General features: G+C 54.1%; 1 protein-coding gene and 2 long non-coding RNA genes across 4 annotated transcripts in view; all 3 read left to right on the forward strand.

The window, feature by feature from the left end:
* The first annotated feature begins 4,201 nt into the window (after positions 1-4,201).
* Positions 4,202-9,305, forward strand: LOC144954781 (uncharacterized). The gene is made up of 3 exons (XR_013641360.1): positions 4,202-4,313; positions 7,195-7,297; positions 9,170-9,305. It is a non-coding gene; the product is annotated as an uncharacterized LOC144954781 (long non-coding RNA).
* Positions 9,306-9,475: 170 nt separating this feature from the next.
* LOC144954778 (cilia- and flagella-associated protein 44-like) lies at positions 9,476-14,173 on the forward strand. Its single transcript, XM_078885201.1, has 5 exons — positions 9,476-9,486; positions 9,573-10,040; positions 11,831-11,945; positions 13,022-13,186; positions 13,991-14,173. The coding sequence occupies exons 1-5, from the start codon at positions 9,476-9,478 to the stop codon at positions 14,171-14,173; spliced, it is 942 nt and encodes a 313-aa protein (XP_078741327.1).
* Positions 14,174-15,255: 1,082 nt separating this feature from the next.
* Positions 15,256-20,609, forward strand: part of LOC144954780 (uncharacterized) — a 32,865-nt gene continuing 27,511 nt past the window's right edge. For both annotated transcript variants that reach the window (XR_013641359.1, XR_013641358.1), the window contains exon 1: positions 15,256-15,278. This is a non-coding gene — a long non-coding RNA (uncharacterized LOC144954780). The remainder of the gene's footprint in view (positions 15,279-20,609) is intronic.

A 20,609-nucleotide genomic window follows, 5' to 3' on the forward strand; every position in this document is an offset into this window, starting at 1 on the left:
CTCAGCCACTCACTCAGCCACTCACTCACTCAACCACTCACTCAGCCACTCACTCACTGAGCCACTCACTCACTCAGCCACTCACTCAGCCACTCACTCAGCCACTCACTCACTCACTTACTCAGCCACTCACTCAACCACTCACCAACTCACTCACTCAGCCACTCACTCACTCAGCTACTCACTCACTCAGCCACTCACTCACTCAACCACTCACTCAGCCACTCACTCACTCAGCCACTCACTCACTCAGCCACTCACTCACTCAGCTACTCACTCACTCAGCCACTCACTCACTCAACCACTCACTCAGCCACTCACTCACTCAGCCACTCACTCACTCAACCACTCACTCAGCCACTCACTCACTCAGCCACTCACTCACTCAGCTACTCACTCACTCAGCCACTCACTCACTCAACCACTCACTCAGCCACTCACTCAGCCACCCACTCACTCAACCACTCACTCAACCATTCACCAACTCAATCACTCACTCAGCCACTCACTCAACCACTCACTCACTCAGCCACTCACTCACTCAGCCACTCACTCACTCAGCCACTCACTCACTCAGCCACCCACTCACTCAACCACTCACTCAGCCACTCACTCACTCAGCTACTCACTCACTCAGCCACTCACTCAACCACTCACTCACTCAACCACTCACTCAGCCACTCACTCACTCAGCCACTCACTCACTCAGCCACTCACTCACTCAACCACTCACTCAGCCAGTCACTCACTCAGCCACTCACTCACTCAGCTACTCACTCACTCAGCCACCCACTCACTCAACCACTCAGCCACTCACTCACTCAGCCACTCACTCAGCCACTCACTCAACCACTCACTCACTCACTCAGCCACTCACTCACTCACTCAACCATTCACTCACTCACTCGCTCAGCCACTCACTCACTCAGCCACTCACTCACTCAACCACTCACTCAGCCACTCACTCACTCAGCCACTCACTCACTCAGCCACTCACTCACTCAACCACTCACTCAGCCACTCACTCACTCAGCCACTCACTCACTCAGCCACTCACTCACTCAGCCACTCACTCACTCAGCCACTCACTCACTCAACCACTCATTCAGCCACTCACTCACTCAGCCACTCACTCACTCAGCCACTCACTCAGCCACTCACTCACTCAACCACTCACTCAGCCACTCACTCACTGAGCCACTCACTCACTCAGCCACTCACTCAGCCACTCACTCAGCCACTCACTCACTCACTTACTCAGCTACTCACTCAACCACTCACCAACTCACTCACTCAGCCACTCACTCACTCAGCTACTCACTCACTCAGCCACTCACTCACTCAACCACTCACTCAGCCACTTACTCACTCAGCCACTCACTCACTCAGCCACTCACTCACTCAGCTACTCACTCACTCAGCCACTCACTCACTCACTCAACCACTCACTCAGCCACTCACTCACTCAGCCACTCACTCACTCAACCACTCACTCAGCCACTCACTCACTCAGCCACTCACTCATTCAGCTACTCACTCACTCAGCCACTCACTCACTCAACCACTCACTCAGCCACTCACTCAGCCACCCACTCACTCAACCACTCACTCAACCATTCACCAACTCAATCACTCACTCAGCCACTCACTCAACCACTCACTCACTCAGCCACTCACTCACTCAGCCACTCACTCACTCAGCCACTCACTCACTCAGCCACCCACTCACTCAACCACTCACTCAGCCACTCACTCACTCAGCTACTCACTCACTCAGCCACTCACTCAACCACTCACTCACTCAACCACTCACTCAGCCACTCACTCACTCAGCCACTCACTCACTCAGCCACTCACTCACTCAACCACTCACTCAGCCAGTCACTCACTCAGCCACTCACTCACTCAGCTACTCACTCACTCAGCCACCCACTCACTCAACCACTCAGCCACTCACTCACTCAGCCACTCACTCAGCCACTCACTCAACCACTCACTCACTCACTCAGCCACTCACTCACTCACTCAACCATTCACTCACTCACTCGCTCAGCCACTCACTCACTCAGCCACTCACTCACTCAACCACTCACTCAGCCACTCACTCACTCAGCCACTCACTCACTCAGCCACTCACTCACTCAACCACTCACTCAGCCACTCACTCAGCCACTCACTCACTCAGCCACTCACTCACTCAGCCACTCACTCACTCAGCCACTCACTCAACCACTCATTCAGCCACTCACTCACTCAGCCACTCATTCACTCAGCCACTCACTCAGCCACTCACTCACTCAACCACTCACTCAGCCACTCACTCACTGAGCCACTCACTCAGCCAGCCACTCACTCAGCCACTCACTCACTCACTTACTCAGCCACTCACTCAACCACTCACCAACTCACTCACTCAGCCACTCACTCACTCAGCTACTCACTCACTCAGCCACTCACTCACTCAACCACTCACTCAGCCACTCACTCACTCAGCCACTCATTCACTCACTCAACCATTCACTCACTCACTCGCCTACTCACTCAGCCACTCACTCAGCCACTCACTCACCCACTCACTCAGCCACTCACTCACCCACTCACTCAGCCACTCACTCACCCACCCACTCACTCAGCTACTCACTAACACACTCACTCGCCTACTCACCCACTCACTCAGCCACTCACTCACTCAGCCACTCACTCAGCCACTCACTCAACCATTCACCAACTCACTCACTCACTCAGCCACTCACTCAACCATTCACCAACTCACTCACCCACTCACTCAGCCACTCACTAACACACTCACTAACCCACCCACTCACTCAACCACACACTCAGCCACTCACTCACTCAGCCACTCACTCACTCAGCCACTCACTCAGCCACTCACTCAACCATTCACCAACTCACTCACTCAACCACTCACTAACATACTCACTCACTCAACCACTCACTCAGCCACTCACTCACTCAACCACTCACTCACTCAACCACTCACTAACACACTCACTAACCCACCCACTCACTCAACCACTCACTCAACCTTTCACCAACTCAATCACTCACTCAGCCACTCACTCAGCCACTCACTCACCCACTCACCCACACACTCACCCACTCACTCAGCCACTCACTCAGCCACTCACCCACTCACTCAGCCACTCACTCAGCCACTCACTCAGCCTGGCACACCCTGTGTGTGTACATGTAGTTGTACCAGGTGCACCTAGCTTGGCACCCTGTGTGTGTGTGTCTCAGTAGAAGGCGCTGGATGCAGTGAAGGTTCTGAGTTGGAGTTCGTTTGTGAGCAGTATCCTTGTTTCTGGCTGAGTTGACCTGAACGTGGGACGGTCAATTTTGCACATCGCTTACTCACTTATGAACCCACCACCCACCCACACGGTCATCGTGAACCCCACCCACCCACACGGCTGTCGTGAACCCCACCCACCCACCCACATGGCCACCGTGAACCCCACCCACCCACCCACACGGCCATCGTGAACCCCACCCACCCACCCACCCACACGGCCATCGTGAACCCCACCCACCCACATGGCCATCGTGAACCCCACCCACCCACCAACCCACCCACCCACACGGCCACCGTGAACCCCACCCACCCACCCACATGGCCATCGTGAACCCCACCCACCCACCAACCCACCCACCCACACGGCCATCGTGAACCCCACCCACCCACACGGCCACCGTGAACCCCACCCACCCACCAACCCACCCACCCACACGGCCATCGTGAACCCCACCCACCCACCCACATGGCCATCGTGAACCCCACCCACCCACTCCACCCACCCACCCACACGGCCACTGTGAACCCCACCCACCCACACGGCCACCGTGAACCCCACCCACCCACTCCACCCACCCACATGGCCATCGTGAACCCCACCCACCCACTCCACCCACCCACATGGCCATCGTGAACCCCACCCACCCACTCCACCCACCCACATGGCCATCGTGAACCCCACCCACCCACTCCACCCACCCACATGGCCATCGTGAACCCCACCCACCCACTCCACCCACACGGCCACCGTGACCCTTGACTCTGGCTGTGTGGGCGGGTGCTGTGCTTCCCGTGCGGTCGCCGTGGCAACCTCGTGGCCGTGGGGGCGGGGGGTGGTGAGGGGGGTGGTGAGGGGGGTGGTGAGGGGGGTGGTGAGGGGGGTGGTGAGGGGGAGGTGGCGGTGGCAGTGGGGGGCCGCGTGTTGCTGATGAGGCCTGGCACGGACGAAGTCCGTCTCACCCCCGCCTCACCCGGCCGGGGGGTGAGCGCCATTGCGGTGAGTGCACTCACCCACTCACTCACTCACTCATACACTCACTCACTCACTCAAACACTCACCCAGTCATACACTCACTCACTCACTCATACACTCACTCACTCAAACACTCACTCATTCACTCATACACTCACTCACCCACCCACTCGCCCACCCACTCACTCACCCACTCATTCAATCACTCAACCACTCACTCACTCACCCACCCACTCACTCACCCACTCACTCATACACTCATACACTCACTCATACACTCATACACTCACCCACTCACTCACTCATACACTCATTCACTCACTCACTCACTCATACACTCACTCATTCACTCATACACTCACTCATACACTCACTCACCCACCCACTCACTCACCCACTCACCCACCCACTCACTCACCCACTCACTCATACACTCATACACTCACCCACTCACTCACTCATACACTCACCCACTCACTCACTCATACACTCATTCACTCACTCATACACTCACTCATACACTCACTCAACCACTCATTCACCCACTCACTCACCCATGCACTCACTCGCCCACCCACTCACTCACCCACTCATTCAATCACTCAACCACTCACTCACTCACCCACCCACTCACTCACCCACTCACCCACCCACTCACTCACCCACTCACTCATACACTCACTCACTCATACACTCACCCACCCACTCACTCACTCACCCACTCATTCACACACCTACTCACCCACTCACTCACTCACCCACTCACCTACTCACTCACTCACCCACTCACTCACCCACTCACTCACCCACTCACCAACTCACCTACTCACCCACCCACCCACTCACTCACTCACCCACCCACCCACTCACACACCCACTCACCCACCCACTCACCCACCCACTCACTCACCCACTCACTCACCCAATCACTCACCCACTCACCCACCCACCAACCCACTCACTCACCCACCCACTCATCTACTCACTCATTCACCCACTCACTCACTCACCTACTCACTCACCCACTCACCCACTCACTCACCCACCAATCACTCACTCACTCACCCACTCACCCACTCACTCACCCACCAATCACTCACTCACTCACTCACCCACTCACTCATACACTCACTCACCCACTCACTCACTCACCCACTCATTCACACACCTACTCACCCACTCACTCACTCACCCACTCACCTACTCACTCACCCACTCACTCACCCACTCACTCACCCACTCACCCACTCACCTACTCACCCACCCACCCACTCACTCACTCACCCACCCACCCACCCACTCACACACCCACTCACCCACCCACTCACCCACCCACTCACTCACCCACTCACTCACCCAATCACTCACCCACTCACTCACCCACCCACCAACCCACTCACTCACCCACCCACTCACCTACTCACTCATTCACCCACTCACTCACCCACGCACCCACCCACTCACCCACTCACTCACCCACTCACCCATTCACTCACTCACCCACTCACCCATTCACTCACTCACCCACTCACCCAATCACTCATCCACCCACTCACTCATTCACCCACTCACTCACTCACCCACCAATCACTCACTCACCCACTCACTCACCTACTCACTCACCCACCCACCCACCCACTCACCCACTCACCCACCCACTCACTCACCCACTCACTCACCCACGGATGTTCGTCTTCAGTGGGGGCATAAGTAACCACGACCACCACTCCTCGCCTCCGGTTGATGGGAAGGCGAGCCCAAAGTAGCCTGGGGCTTACAGCTTCCCACAGCTCACCGCCACGCTCCCACGCCCCCTTCATTCTTTCGTTCAGAAGAAGAGCCACTCCCTGTTGTTTGGCAGTCTCCTGCCCCGAGTAGAGGACTGTCCACCCCTCATGGTGGCAGGAGCCAGAGCCGGTCCACCGGACCTCCTGAATACCACAGAGATCCAGGCGGTACCGGTCCAGCTCCCGACAGAGGAGTGGCAGCCTCTCCTCCGCAACGAGCGTTCGGACATTCCACGTGGCCACACGAAGTGGCTTTTCGTTGTTTCTGGAGGAGCCCCGAGGGTAAAGATTCAATCTCCTGGCTCCGCCAAATGGGGTTTGGCCAGGAGACGTCATAGACGCCTGTCCCCCCGGGGCCTCCGGCACAAGCTAAATAAGTGTTTTACATCGTAGTTGAGTGGTAATTGATTGAAGGTGGAGGGGTTACCAGCCTCTCGCACCCGCCCAGAGCCCCCGTTTGGCTGCTGTGGTGGTCACAGACGCCATGAGGGGAGAGGCCAATGGGAATTGGCCCTCCGCACACAGCACTGCCCACCACAGCGTTGCCCGTCCGGCATCACGAGGAGGTAGGAGGTTGTTTTGCCTCAAACACACACACAGACACACACACACACACAGATACACACACACACAGACACACACACACACACACACAGACACACAGACACACACAGACACACACACAGACACATACACACACACAGACACACACAGACAGACAGACACGCACACACACACAGACACGCACACACACAGACACCCACACACAGACACCCACACACAGACACCCACACAGACACACACACACAGACAGACACACACACATACACAGACACACACACACAGACACACACACAGACACACACACACACAAAGACACACACACACAGACACACAAACACACACAGACACACACACACAGACACACAAACACACACAGACACACACACACAGAGACACACACACACAAACACACACACACAGACACACACAGACAGACACACACAGACACACAGACACACACACACACACAGACACACACACACAAACACACACACACACACACACAGAAGACCGCACGACTAACCAGGGCTGCCCGTGTGATCCGCGCCGCCCAGGTGGACCCCAGCCACAGCTACCTGGCGGTGGCTGAGAGCGGAATGGAGCCCCGAGTTGTGATCTACAAGGTGGCCTCACTGCAGCCTCACCGCTGCCTCACTGGTGAGGCACTCACTCACTCACTCACCACTCACTCACTCATACACTCACTCACTCACTCATACACTCAGTCATACACTTACTCACTCATACACTCACTCATACACTCAGTCACTCACTCATACACTCATACACTCACTCATACACTCACCACTCACTCACTCACTCATACACTCAGTCATACACTCACTCATACACTCACTCACCACTCACTCACTCACTCACCACTCACTCACTCACTCACTCACTCACTCACTCACTCACTCATACACTCACTCACACACTCACTCACTCATACACTCACTCATACACTCACTCACCACTCACTCACTCACTCATACACTCAGTCATACACTCACTCACACACTCACTCAGTCACTCATACACTCACTCATACACTCACTCACTCATACACTCACTCACTCACTCACCACTCACTCATACAGTCACTCACTCACTCATACACTCACTCACTCATACACTCACTCATTCATACACTCAGTCATACACTTACTCACTCACTCACTCATACACTCACTCACTCATACACTCACTCATACACTCACTCAGTCACTCAGTCACTCAGTCACTCACTCATACACTCACTCAGTCACTCAGTCACTCACTCATACACTCACTCATACACTCACTCAGTCACTCAGTCACTCAGTCACTCACTCATACACTCACTCACTCATACACTCACTCACTCACTCATACACTCACTCAGTCACTCAGTCACTCACTCATACACTCACTCATACACTCACTCAGTCACTCAGTCACTCACTCATACACTCACTCAGTCACTCAGTCACTCAGTCACTCACTCATACACTCACTCAGTCACTCAGTCACTCAGTCACTCACTCATACACTCACTCAGTCACTCAGTCACTCACTCATACACTCACTCAGTCACTCAGTCACTCAGTCACTCACTCATACACTCACTCAGTCACTCAGTCACTCAGTCACTCACTCATACACTCACTCAGTCACTCAGTCACTCACTCATACACTCACTTAGACACTCACTCAGCCACGAGTGGTGATCTACAAGGTGGACTCACTCCAGCCTCACCGTTGCCTCACTGGTGAGGCACTCACTCACTCACTCACCACTCACTCACTCACTCAGTCATACACTCACTCAGTCATACACTCACTCATTCATACACTCACTCACTCATACACTCACTCATACACTCACTCACTCATACACTCACTCACCACTCACTCACTCATACACTCACTCACTCACACTCACTCACTCATACACTCACTCACTCACTCATACACTCACTCACTCATACACTCACTCACTCATACACTCATTCACTCATACACTCACTCATACACTCACTCACTCATACACTCATACACTCACTCACTCACCACTCACTCACTCACCACTCACTCACTCATACACTCACTCATACACTCATACACTCACTCATACACTCTGTGTGTGTCTGTGTGTGTGTGTCTGTGTGTCACTGTGTCTGTGTGTCTGTGTGTGTGTGTCTGTGTGTGTGTCTGTGTGTGTGTGTGTCTGTGTGTGTGTCTGTGTGTGTGTCTGTGTGTGTGTGTGTGTCTGTGTGTCACTGTGTCTGTGTGTCACTGTGTCTGTGTGTCTGTGTGTGTGTGTGTCTGTGTGTGTGTCTGTGTGTGTCTGTGTGTGTGTCTGTGTGTGTGTGTGTCTGTATGTGTGTGTGTCTGTGTGTGTATGTGTGTGTGTATGTGTGTGTGTCTGTGTGTGTGTCTGTGTGTGTGTGTGTGTCTGTGTGTGTGTCTGTGTGTGTGTGTGTCTGTATGTGTGTGTGTCTGTGTGTGTGTCTGTGTGTGTGCTGCTGCTGCTGCTGCTGTCTGCAGGTGGAGCCGTGAGGGAGTTCACCTGCTTGGCGTTCGCTCCTCCGGGCAGAGTGGACGGTGGCGACGACGACGATGACGTTGATGACGACGACGATGACGATGGTGGTGTAGGAGGTGGTGTAGATGGTGGTGTAGATGGTGGTGGTGTAGATGGTGGTGGTGTAGATGGTGGTGGTGTAGTAGATGGTAGTGGTGTAGGTGGTGGTGGTGTAGATGGTGGTGGTGTAGGTGGTGGTGGTGTAGATGGTGGTGGTGTAGTAGATGGTAGTGGTGTAGGTGGTGGTGGTGTAGATGGTGGTGGTGTAGATGGTAGTGTAGTAGAGGGTGGTAGCGCTGGTAGTGGTGGTACCGGTGGTAGTGGTGGTGGTGTCGGTACCGGTACCGGTGGTGGTGGTGGTGCTAGTGGTGGTGGTGGTGGTGGTGCTAGCGGTAGTGGTGGTGGTGGTGCTAACGGTAGTGGTGGTGGTGGTGGTGCTAGTGGTGGTGGTGGTGGTGGTGCTAACGGTACCGGTGGTGGTGGTGGTGCTAGTGGTGGTGGTGGTGGTGCTAGCGGTAGTGGTGGTGGTGGTGCTAGCGGTAGTGGTGCTAGCGGTAGTGGTGGTGCTAGCGGTAGTGGTGGTGGTGGTGCTAACGGTACCGGTGGTGGTGCTAGTGGTGGTGGTGCTAGCGGTAGTGGTGGTGGTGGTGGTGGTGGTGCGGTGAGGCTGTTTGCGAGCGTGAGCGGCCTACCGGACTTGACGCTCACCGTGTGGGACTGGCGCAAGCAGCTGCCACTCCTGCGAGCGCCATCGCACGGCCTGGGCACTCGCAGCGTGCGCTTCCACGCAGAGTCGGCACACAGACTCACCACCGCAGGGCCTGCGCACATCAAGTGAGTAGTGGTGGTGGTGGGGGTGGTGGTGGGGGTGGTGGGGGTGGTGGTGGGGGTGGTGGGGGTGGTGGTGGTGGGGGTGGTGGTGGTGGTGGTGGTGGGGGTGGTGGTGGTGGTGGTGATGGTGGTGGTGGGGGTGGTGGTGGTGATGGTGGGGGTGGTGATGGGGGTGGTGGTGGTGGTGATGGTGATGGTGGTCGTGGTGGTGGTGATGGTGGTGGTGGTGATGGTGGTGGTGGGGGTGGTGGTGGTGGTGGGGGTGGTGGTGATGATGGTGATGGTGGTGATGATGGTGGTGGTCATGGTGGTGGTGGTGGGGGTGGTGGGGGTGGTGGGGGTGGTGGTGGTGGTGGAGGTGGTGGTCGTGGTGGTGGTGATGGGGGTGGTGGTGGTGGTGATGGTGATGGTGGTCGTGGTGGTGGTGATGGTGGTGGTGGTGATGGTGGTGGTGGGGGTGGTGGTGGTGGTGGGGGTGGTGGTCGTGGTGGTGGTGATGGTGGTGATGGTGGTGGTGGTGATGATGGTGATGGTGGTGGTGGTCATGGTGGTGGTGGTGGGGGTGGTGGGGGTGGTGGGGGTGGTGGGGGTGGTGGTGGTGATGGTGATGGTAGTGATGATGGTGATGATGATGGCGGTGATGGTGGTGATGGTGGTGGTCATGGTGGTGGTGGTGGTGGTGGTGGTGGTGGTGGTGGTGGTGATGGTGGTGATGGTGGTGGTGGGGGTGGTGGTGGTGGTGGTGGTGATGGTGGTGGTGATGGTGGTGGTGGTGGTCGTGGTGATGGTGGTGATGGTGGTGGTTGTGGTGATGATGGTGATGGTGGTGGTGGTGGTGATGGTGGTGATGGTAATGGTGGTGGTGATGGTGGTGGTGATGGTGATGGTGGTGGTGATGGTGGTGGTGATGGTGGTGATGGTGGTGATGGTGGTGGTGGTGGTGATGGTGATGGTGGTGGTGATGGTGGTGATGGTGGTGGTGGTGGTGGTGATGGTGGTGGTGATGGTGGTGGTGGTGGTGGTGGTGGTGATGGTGGTGATGGTGGTGGTGATGGTGGTGGTGGTGGTGGTGATGGTGGTGGTGATGGTGGTGATGGTGATGATGATGTTTGTGATGGTGGTGATGGTGATGATGGTGATGATGATGGTGGTGATGATGATGTTTGTGATGGTGGTGATGGTGATGGTGATGATGGTGGTGATGATGATGTTTGTGATGGTCGTGATGGTGATGGTGATGATGATGGTAGTGATGTTTGTGATGGTGGTGATGGTGATGGTGGTGATGGTGATGATGATGGTAGTGATGTTTGTGATGATGGTGATGATGGTGGTGATGATGATGTTTGTGATGGTGGTGATGGTGGTGGTGATGGTGGTGGTGATGTTTGTGATGGTGGTGATGGTGGTGATGGTGGTGGTGATGGTGGTGGTGATGTTTGTGATGGTGATGATGGTGGTGATGGTGGTGGTGATGTTTGTGATGGTGGTGATGGTGGTGATGGTGATGATGATGATGGTGATGATGATGGTGGTGGTGATGGTGGTGATGGTGATGATGATGATGGTGATGATGATGATGGTGGTGATGGTGGTGATGGTGGTGATGGTGGTGGTGATGGTGGTGATGGTGGTGGTGATGGTGGTGATGGTGATGGTGGTGGTGATGGTGATGATGATGGTGGTGATGGTGGTGGTGGTGATGATGATGATGATGTTTGTGATGGTGATGATGGTGTTTGTGATGGTGGTGATGGTGATGATGATGGTGATGATGGTGATGCCCTGGGCAGGTTCTGGACCCTGGCTCGCACTTTCACTGGACTCAAGCTGCAAGGCATTGTGGGTCGCTTTGGCAAGAGGCCCCAGATGGAGGTGGAGGCCTTTGTAGACCTACCGGATGGCAAGGTGACACACACACACACACACAGACACACACACAGACACACACAGACACACACAGACACACACAGACACACACAGACACACACACACACACACAGACACACACACACACACAGACACACACACACACACAGACACACACACACACAGTGACACACACACACACAGACACACACACACACACAGACACACACACACACAGACACACACACACACAGTGACACACACACACACACAGACACAGTGACACACACACAGACACACAGACACAGTGACACACACACAGACACACACACACAGTGACACACACACACAGACACACAGACACAGTGACACACACACAGACACACACACACAGTGACACACACACACACAGACACACAAGCACACAACAACAACCGCCATTCGCCACTAAGTGGCGGTGACGTGTCTTCGCGCGGCGGTGACGTCACTGACGCTGACGATGACGTCAGTGACCCCCCCTCCCAGGTGGTGTCCATGGTGACGATGACGTCAGTGACCCCCCCCCCCCCCAAGTGTTGTCCATGGTGACGATGACGTCAATGACCCCCCCCCCCCCCAAGTGGTGTCCATGGTGACGATGACGTCAGTGCCCCCCCCCCCCCAAGTAGTGTCTATGGTGACGATGACGTCAGTGACCCCCCCCCCCAAGTGGTGTCCATGGTGATGATGACGTCAGTGCCCTCCCCCCCCAGGTGGTGTCCATGGTGACGATGACGTCAGTGCCCTCCCCCCCAGGTGGTGTCCATGGTGACGATGACGTCAGTGACCCCCCCCCCAGGTGGTGTTCATGGTGACGATGACGTCAGTGACCCCCCCCCCCAAGTGGTGTCCATGGTGACGATGACGTCAGTGCCCCTCCCCCCTCCCCCCCAGGTGGTGTCCATGGTGACGATGACGTCAGTGCCCCCCCCTCCCCCCCGGGTGGTGGTGTCCATGGTGACGGTGTCCATGGTGATGATGACGTCAGTGCCCCCCCCCCCCCCAAGTGGTGTCCATGGTGACGGTGTCCATGGTGACGATGACGTCAGTGACCCCCCCTCCCCCCTCCCCCCCAGGTGGTGAGCGGCACAGCTGACGGCTGCCTGCTGCTGTGGGAGGGGGCGTGTCTTCGCGCCGTGGTGACGCGGGTGGGCGGAGCTCCGTGTCACGTGGGCGCCGTGACGTCACTGGCGCTGCACGAGGGGGAGCTGCTCTCCGCCTCCGCCGACGGCACCGTGGCGGTCAGTCGCTCCCGCAACCGGTTGCGATCGAGTTGCGTGCAATCGGTTGCGCGGCAGCGATCGAGTTACGGCGGCGATCGAGTTGCGCGGCAATCGAGTTGCGCGGCAATCGGTTGCGCGGCAGCGATCGAGTTGCGCGGCAATCGGTTGCGCGGCAGCGATCGAGTTGCGCGGCAATCGAGTTGCGCGGCAATCGGTTGCGCGGCAATCGGTTGCGCGGCAGCGATCGAGTTGCGTGCAATCGGTTGCGCGGCAGCGATCGAGTTGCGCGGCAATCGGTTGCACGGCAGCGATCGAGTTGCGCGGCAATCGGTTGCGCGGCAGCGATCGAGTTGCGGCGGCGATCGAGTTGCGTGGCAGCGATCGAGTTGCGGCGGCGATCGAGTTGCGTGGCAATCGAGTTGCGGCAGCGATCGAGTTGCGTGGCAATCGGTTGCGCGGCAGCGATCGAGTTGCGTGCAATCGGTTGCGGCAGCGATCGGGTTGCGTGGCAATCGGTTGCGTGGCAATCGGTTGCGTGGCAATCGGTTGCGTGGCAATCGAGTTGCGTGGCAATCGGTTGCGTGGCAATCGGTTGCGTGGCAATCGGTTGCGTAGCAATCGGTTGCGTGGCAATCGGTTGCGTGGCAATCGAGTTGCGTGGCAATCGGTTGCGTGGCAATCGAGTTGCGTGGCAATCGGTTGCGTGGCAATCGGTTGCGTGGCAATCGGTTGCGTGGCAATCGGTTGCGCGGCAATCGCTCGCTCCCGCAACGGGTTGCGTGCCAGCAGCGTGCTTTGCGTGTGTGCGCACCCTGTGTGCAGGTGTGGGACGTGGAGGCGCTGGAGGCTGCGGAGAGCCACGAGGGGGCGGGGGAGGGCGGCCACGTGGAGCTGGAGCCCCTCAACCAGCTCAGACTGGGGGCCCGGGCCAGCCTACTGGGGCTTGTCAAGGGCGCTCCACAGAGGGGGCAGCGGCAGCAGGGGTGGTATGCTCAGGTTAGTTAGTCAGTTAGTCAGTTAGTTAGTTAGTCAGTTAGTCAGTCACTCAGTCAGTTAATTAGTTAATCATTCAGTCACTCACTCAGTCACTCAGTCACTCAGTCACTCACTCAGTCACTCAGTCACTCACTCACTCACTCAGTCACTCAGTCACTCAGTTAGACAGTCACTCACTCAGTCAGTCAGTCACTCAGTCACTCACTCAGTCACTCAGTCACTCAGTCAGTCACTCACTCACTCAGTCACTCAGTCAGTTAGTCAGTCACTCACTCACGTGGAGCTGGAGCCCCTCAACCAGCTCAGACTGGGGGCCCGGGCCAGCCTACTGGGGCTTATCAAGGGCGCTCCACAGCGGAGGGGGCAGCAGGGGGGGCAGCAGGGGTGGTATGCTCAGGTGGGTGGGATGCTCAGTCACTCAGTCACTCAGTTAGTTAGTCAGTCACTCAGTCAGTTAGTTACTCATTCACTCACTCAGTCACTCACTCAGTCAGTCACTCAGTCAGTCACTCATTCAGTCACTCACTCACTCACTCAGTCACTCACTCACTCAGTCACTCACTCATACACTCACTCACTCACTCATACACTCACTCAGTCACTCACTCACTCAGTCACTCACTCAGTCACTCAGTCAGTTAGTCAGTTAGTTAGTTAGTCAGTTAGTTAGTCAGTCAGTTAGTTAGTCACTCACTCAGTCACTCAGTCAGTCACTCACTCAGTCAGTCACTCACTCAGTCACTCACTCAGTCACTCACTCACTCAGTCAGCTAGTTAGTCAGTCACTCAGTCAGTTAGTTAGTCACTCACTCACTCACTCAATCACTCACTCAGTCACTCACTCAGTCACTTAGTTAGTCACTCAGTCACTCAGTCACTCAGTCAGTCACTCAGTCACTCAGCTAGACAGTCACTCACTCACTCACTCAGTCAGTCAGTCACTCACTCACTCAGTCACTCAGTCAGTTAGTCAGTTAGTCAGTCACTCACTCACGTGGAGCTGGAGCCCCTCAACCAGCTCAGACTGGGGGCCCGGGCCAGCCTACTGGGGCTTATCAAGGGCGCTCCACAGCGGAGGGGGCAGCAGGGGGGGCAGCAGGGGTGGTATGCTCAGGTGGGTGGGATGCTCAGTCACTCAGTCACTCAGTTAGTTAGTCAGTCACTCAGTCAGTTAGTTACTCATTCACTCACTCAGTCACTCACTCAGTCAGTCACTCAGTCAGTCACTCACTCAGTCACTCACTCACTCACTCAGTCACTCACTCACTCAGTCACTCACTCATGCACTCACTCACTCACTCATACACTCACTCAGTCACTCACTCACTCAGTCACTCAGTCACTCACTCAGTCACTCAGTCAGTTAGTCAGTTAGTTAGTTAGTCAGTTAGTTAGTCAGTCAGTTAGTTAGTCACTCAGTCACTCAGTCACTCAGTCACTCACTCAGTCACTCAGTCACTCACTCAGTCACTCAGTCACTCACTCAGTCACTCACTCAGTTAGTTAGTCAGTCAGTCAGTTAGTTAGTCACTCACTCAGTCACTCAGTCAGTCACTCACTCAGTCAGTCACTCACTCAGTCACTCACTCAGTCACTCACTCACTCACTCAGTCAGCTAGTTAGTCAGTCACTCAGTCAGTTAGTTAGTCACTCACTCACTCACTCACTCAATCACTCACTCAGTCACTCACTCAGTCACTTAGTTAGTCACTCACTCAGTCACTCAGTCAGTCACTCACTCAGTCAGTCACTCACTCACTCAGTCAGCTAGTTAGTTAGTCACTCACTCAGTCAGTTAGTTAGTCACTCACTCAGTCAGTTAGTTACTCATTCACTCACTCAGTCACTCACTCAGTCAGTCACTCAGTCAGTCACTCACTCAGTCACTCACTCACTCAGTCACTCACTCAGTCACTCACTCAGTCACTCACTCACTCACTCACTCATACACTCACTCAGTCACTCACTCAGTCACTCACTCATACACTCACTCAGTCACTCACTCAGTCACTCACTCATACACTCACTCACTCACTCATACACTCACTCAGTCACTCACTCACTCAGTCACTCAGTCACTCACTCAGTTAGTCAGTTAGTTAGTTAGTCAGTTAGTTAGTCAGTCAGTTAGTTAGTCACTCAGTCACTCAGTCACTCAGTCACTCACTCAGTCACTCAGTCAGTCACTCACTCAGTCAGTCACTCACTCAGTCACTCACTCAGTCACTCACTCACTCAGTCAGCTAGTTAGTCAGTCACTCAGTCAGTTAGTTAGTCACTCACTCACTCACTCAATCACTCACTCAGTCACTCACTCAGTCACTTAGTTAGTCACTCAGTCACTCAGTCAGTCACTCAGTCACTCAGTCACTCAGCTAGACAGTCACTCACTCACTCAGTCACTCAGTCACTCACTCACTCACTCAGTCACTCAGTCAGTTAGTCAGTTAGTCAGTCACTCACTCACGTGGAGCTGGAGCCCCTCAACCAGCTCAGACTGGGGGCCCGGGCCAGCCTACTGGGGCTTGTCAAGGGCGCTCCACAGCGGAGGGGGCAGCAGGGGGGGCCGCAGGGGTGGTATGCTCAGGTGGGTGGGATGCTCAGCCACTCAGTCACTCAGTTAGTTAGTCAGTCACTCAGTCAGTTAGTTACTCATTCACTCACTCAGTCACTCACTCAGTCAATCACTCAGTCAGTCACTCACTCAGTCACTCACTCACTCACTCAGTCACTCACTCACTCAGTCACTCACTCATGCACTCACTCACTCACTCATACACTCACTCAGTCACTCAGTCACTCACTCAGTCACTCAGTCAGTTAGTCAGTTAGTTAGTTAGTTAGTCAGTCAGTCAGTCACTCAGTCAGTCAGTTAATTAGTTAATCAGTCAGTTACTCACTCAGTCACTCAGTCACTCAGTCACTCACTCAGTCACTCAGTCACTCACTCACTCACTCATACACTCACTCAGTCACTCACTCAGTCACTCACTCATACACTCACTCAGTCACTCACTCAGTCACTCACTCATACACTCACTCACTCACTCATACACTCACTCAGTCACTCACTCACTCAGTCACTCAGTCACTCACTCAGTCACTCAGTCAGTTAGTCAGTTAGTTAGTTAGTCAGTTAGTTAGTCAGTCAGTTAGTTAGTCACTCAGTCACTCAGTCACTCAGTCACTCACTCAGTCACTCAGTCAGTCACTCACTCAGTCAGTCACTCACTCAGTCACTCACTCAGTCACTCACTCACTCAGTCAGCTAGTTAGTCAGTCACTCAGTCAGTTAGTTAGTCACTCACTCACTCACTCACTCAATCACTCACTCAGTCACTCACTCAGTCACTTAGTTAGTCACTCAGTCACTCAGTCAGTCACTCAGTCACTCAGTCACTCAGCTAGACAGTCACTCACTCACTCAGTCACTCAGTCACTCACTCACTCACTCAGTCACTCAGTCAGTTAGTCAGTTAGTCAGTCACTCACTCACGTGGAGCTGGAGCCCCTCAACCAGCTCAGACTGGGGGCCCGGGCCAGCCTACTGGGGCTTGTCAAGGGCGCTCCACAGCGGAGGGGGCAGCAGGGGGGGCCGCAGGGGTGGTATGCTCAGGTGGGTGGGATGCTCAGCCACTCAGTCACTCAGTTAGTTAGTCAGTCACTCAGTCAGTTAGTTACTCATTCACTCACTCAGTCACTCACTCAGTCAGTCACTCAGTCAGTCACTCACTCAGTCACTCACTCACTCACTCAGTCACTCACTCACTCAGTCACTCACTCATGCACTCACTCACTCACTCATACACTCACTCAGTCACTCAGTCACTCACTCAGTCACTCAGTCAGTTAGTCAGTTAGTTAGTTAGTTAGTCAGTCAGTCAGTCACTCAGTCAGTCAGTTAATTAGTTAATCAGTCAGTTACTCACTCAGTCACTCAGTCACTCAGTCACTCACTCAGTCACTCAGTCACTCAGTCACTCACTCAGTCACTCAGTCACTCAGTCACTCAGTCACTCACTCATGCACTCACTCACTCACTCATACACTCACTCAGTCACTCACTCACTCAGTCACTCAGTCACTCACTCAGTCACTCAGTCAGTTAGTCAGTTAGTTAGTTAGTCAGTTAGTTAGTCAGTCAGTTAGTTAGTCACTCAGTCACTCAGTCACTCAGTCACTCACTCAGTCACTCAGTCACTCACTCAGTCACTCAGTCACTCACTCAGTCACTCACTCACTCACTCAGTCAGTCACTCACTCAGTCACTCACTCACTCACTCAGTCACTCACTCAGTCACTCACTCATACACTCACTCACTCACTCATACACTCACTCAGTCACTCACTCACTCAGTCACTCACTCAGTCACTCAGTCAGTTAGTCAGTTAGTTAGTTAGTCAGTTAGTTAGTCAGTCAGTTAGTTAGTCACTCAGTCACTCAGTCACTCAGTCACTCACTCAGTCACTCAGTCACTCACTCAGTCACTCAGTCACTCACTCAGTCACTCACTCAGTTAGTTAGTCAGTCAGTCAGTTAGTTAGTCACTCACTCAGTCACTCAGTCAGTCACTCACTCAGTCAGTCACTCACTCAGTCACTCACTCAGTCACTCACTCACTCACTCAGTCAGCTAGTTAGTCAGTCACTCAGTCAGTTAGTTAGTCACTCACTCACTCACTCACTCAATCACTCACTCAGTCACTCACTCAGTCACTTAGTTAGTCACTCACTCAGTCACTCAGTCAGTCACTCACTCAGTCAGTCAGTCACTCACTCAGTCACTCACTCACTCAGTCAGCTAGTTAGTTAGTGACTCACTCAGTCAGTTAGTTAGTCACTCACTCAGTCACTCAGTCAGTCACTCACTCAGTCACTTAGTTAGTCACTCAGTCACTCACTCAGTCACTCACTCACTCAGTCACTCACTCAGTCAGTCACTCACTCACACATACACTCACTCACTCACGCTGTGTATGTGTGTCTGTGTGTGTGAGTGTCTGTGTGAGTGTCTGTGTGTGAGTGTCTGTGTGTGTGAGTGTCTGTGTGAGTGTCTGTGTGTGAGTGTCTGTGTGTGTGAGTGTCTGTGTGTGTGTTTCTGTGTGTGTGTGTGTCTGTGTGTGTGTTTCTGTCTGTGTGTGTCTGTGTGTGTGAGTGTCTGTGTGAGTGTCTGTGTGTGAGTGTCTGTGTGTGTGAGTGTCTGTGTGTGTGTTTCTGTGTGTGTGTGTCTGTGTGTGTGAGTGTCTGTGTGTGTGTTTCTGTGTGTGTGTGTGTCTGTGTGTGTGTTTCTGTCTGTGTGTGTCTGTGTGTGTGAGTGTCTGTGTGAGTGTCTGTGTGTGAGTGTCTGTGTATGTGTGTCTGTGTGTGTGAGTGTCTGTGTGAGTGTCTGTGTGTGAGTGTCTGTGTGTGTGAGTGTCTGTGTGAGTGTCTGTGTGTGAGTGTCTGTGTGTGTGAGTGTCTGTGTGTGTGTTTCTGTGTGTGTGTGTGTCTGTGTGTGTGTTTCTGTCTGTGTGTGTCTGTGTGTGTGAGTGTCTGTGTGAGTGTCTGTGTGTGAGTGTCTGTGTGTGTGAGTGTCTGTGTGTGTGTTTCTGTGTGTGTGTTTCTGTGTGTGTGTGTCTGTGTGTGTGTGTTTCTGTGTGTGTGTGTGTCTGTGTGTGTGTTTCTGTCTGTGTGTGTCTGTGTGTGTGAGTGTCTGTGTGAGTGTCTGTGTGTGAGTGTCTGTGTATGTGTGTCTGTGTGTGTGAGTGTCTGTGTGAGTGTCTGTGTGTGAGTGTCTGTGTGTGTGAGTGTCTGTGTGAGTGTCTGTGTGTGAGTGTCTGTGTGTGTGAGTGTCTGTGTGTGTGTTTCTGTGTGTGTGTGTGTCTGTGTGTGTGTTTCTGTCTGTGTGTGTCTGTGTGTGTGAGTGTCTGTGTGAGTGTCTGTGTGTGAGTGTCTGTGTGTGTGAGTGTCTGTGTGTGTGTTTCTGTGTGTGTGTGTCTGTGTGTGTGAGTGTCTGTGTGTGTGAGTGTCTGTGTGTGTGTGTCTGTGTGTGTGTGTGTCTGTGTGTGTGTTTCTGTCTGTGTGTGTCTGTGTGTGTGAGTGTCTGTGTGTGTGAGTGTCTGTGTGTGAGTGTCTGTGTGTGTGAGTGTCTGTGTGTGTGTGTTTCTGTGTGTGTGTGTCTGTGTGTGTGAGTGTCTGTGTGTGTGTTTCTGTGTGTGTGTGTCTGTGTGTGTGTCTGTGTGTGTGAGTGTCTTTGTGTGTGTTTCTGTGTGTGTGTCTGTGTGTGAGTGTCTGTGTGTGTGTTTCTGTGTGTGTGTGTCTGTGTGTGTGTTTCTGTGTGTGTGTCTGTGTGTGTGTTTCTGTGTGTGTGTGTCTGTGTGTGTGAGTGTCTGTGTGTGTGTTTCTGTGTGTGTGTGACTGTGTGTGTGTTTCTGTGTGTGTGTGTCTGTGTGTGTGTGTCTGTGTG

Source organism: Lampetra fluviatilis, unplaced genomic scaffold, assembly GCF_964198595.1.
Source record: "Lampetra fluviatilis unplaced genomic scaffold, kcLamFluv1.1 SCAFFOLD_444, whole genome shotgun sequence".
Lineage (NCBI taxonomy): Eukaryota > Metazoa > Chordata > Hyperoartia > Petromyzontiformes > Petromyzontidae > Lampetra > Lampetra fluviatilis.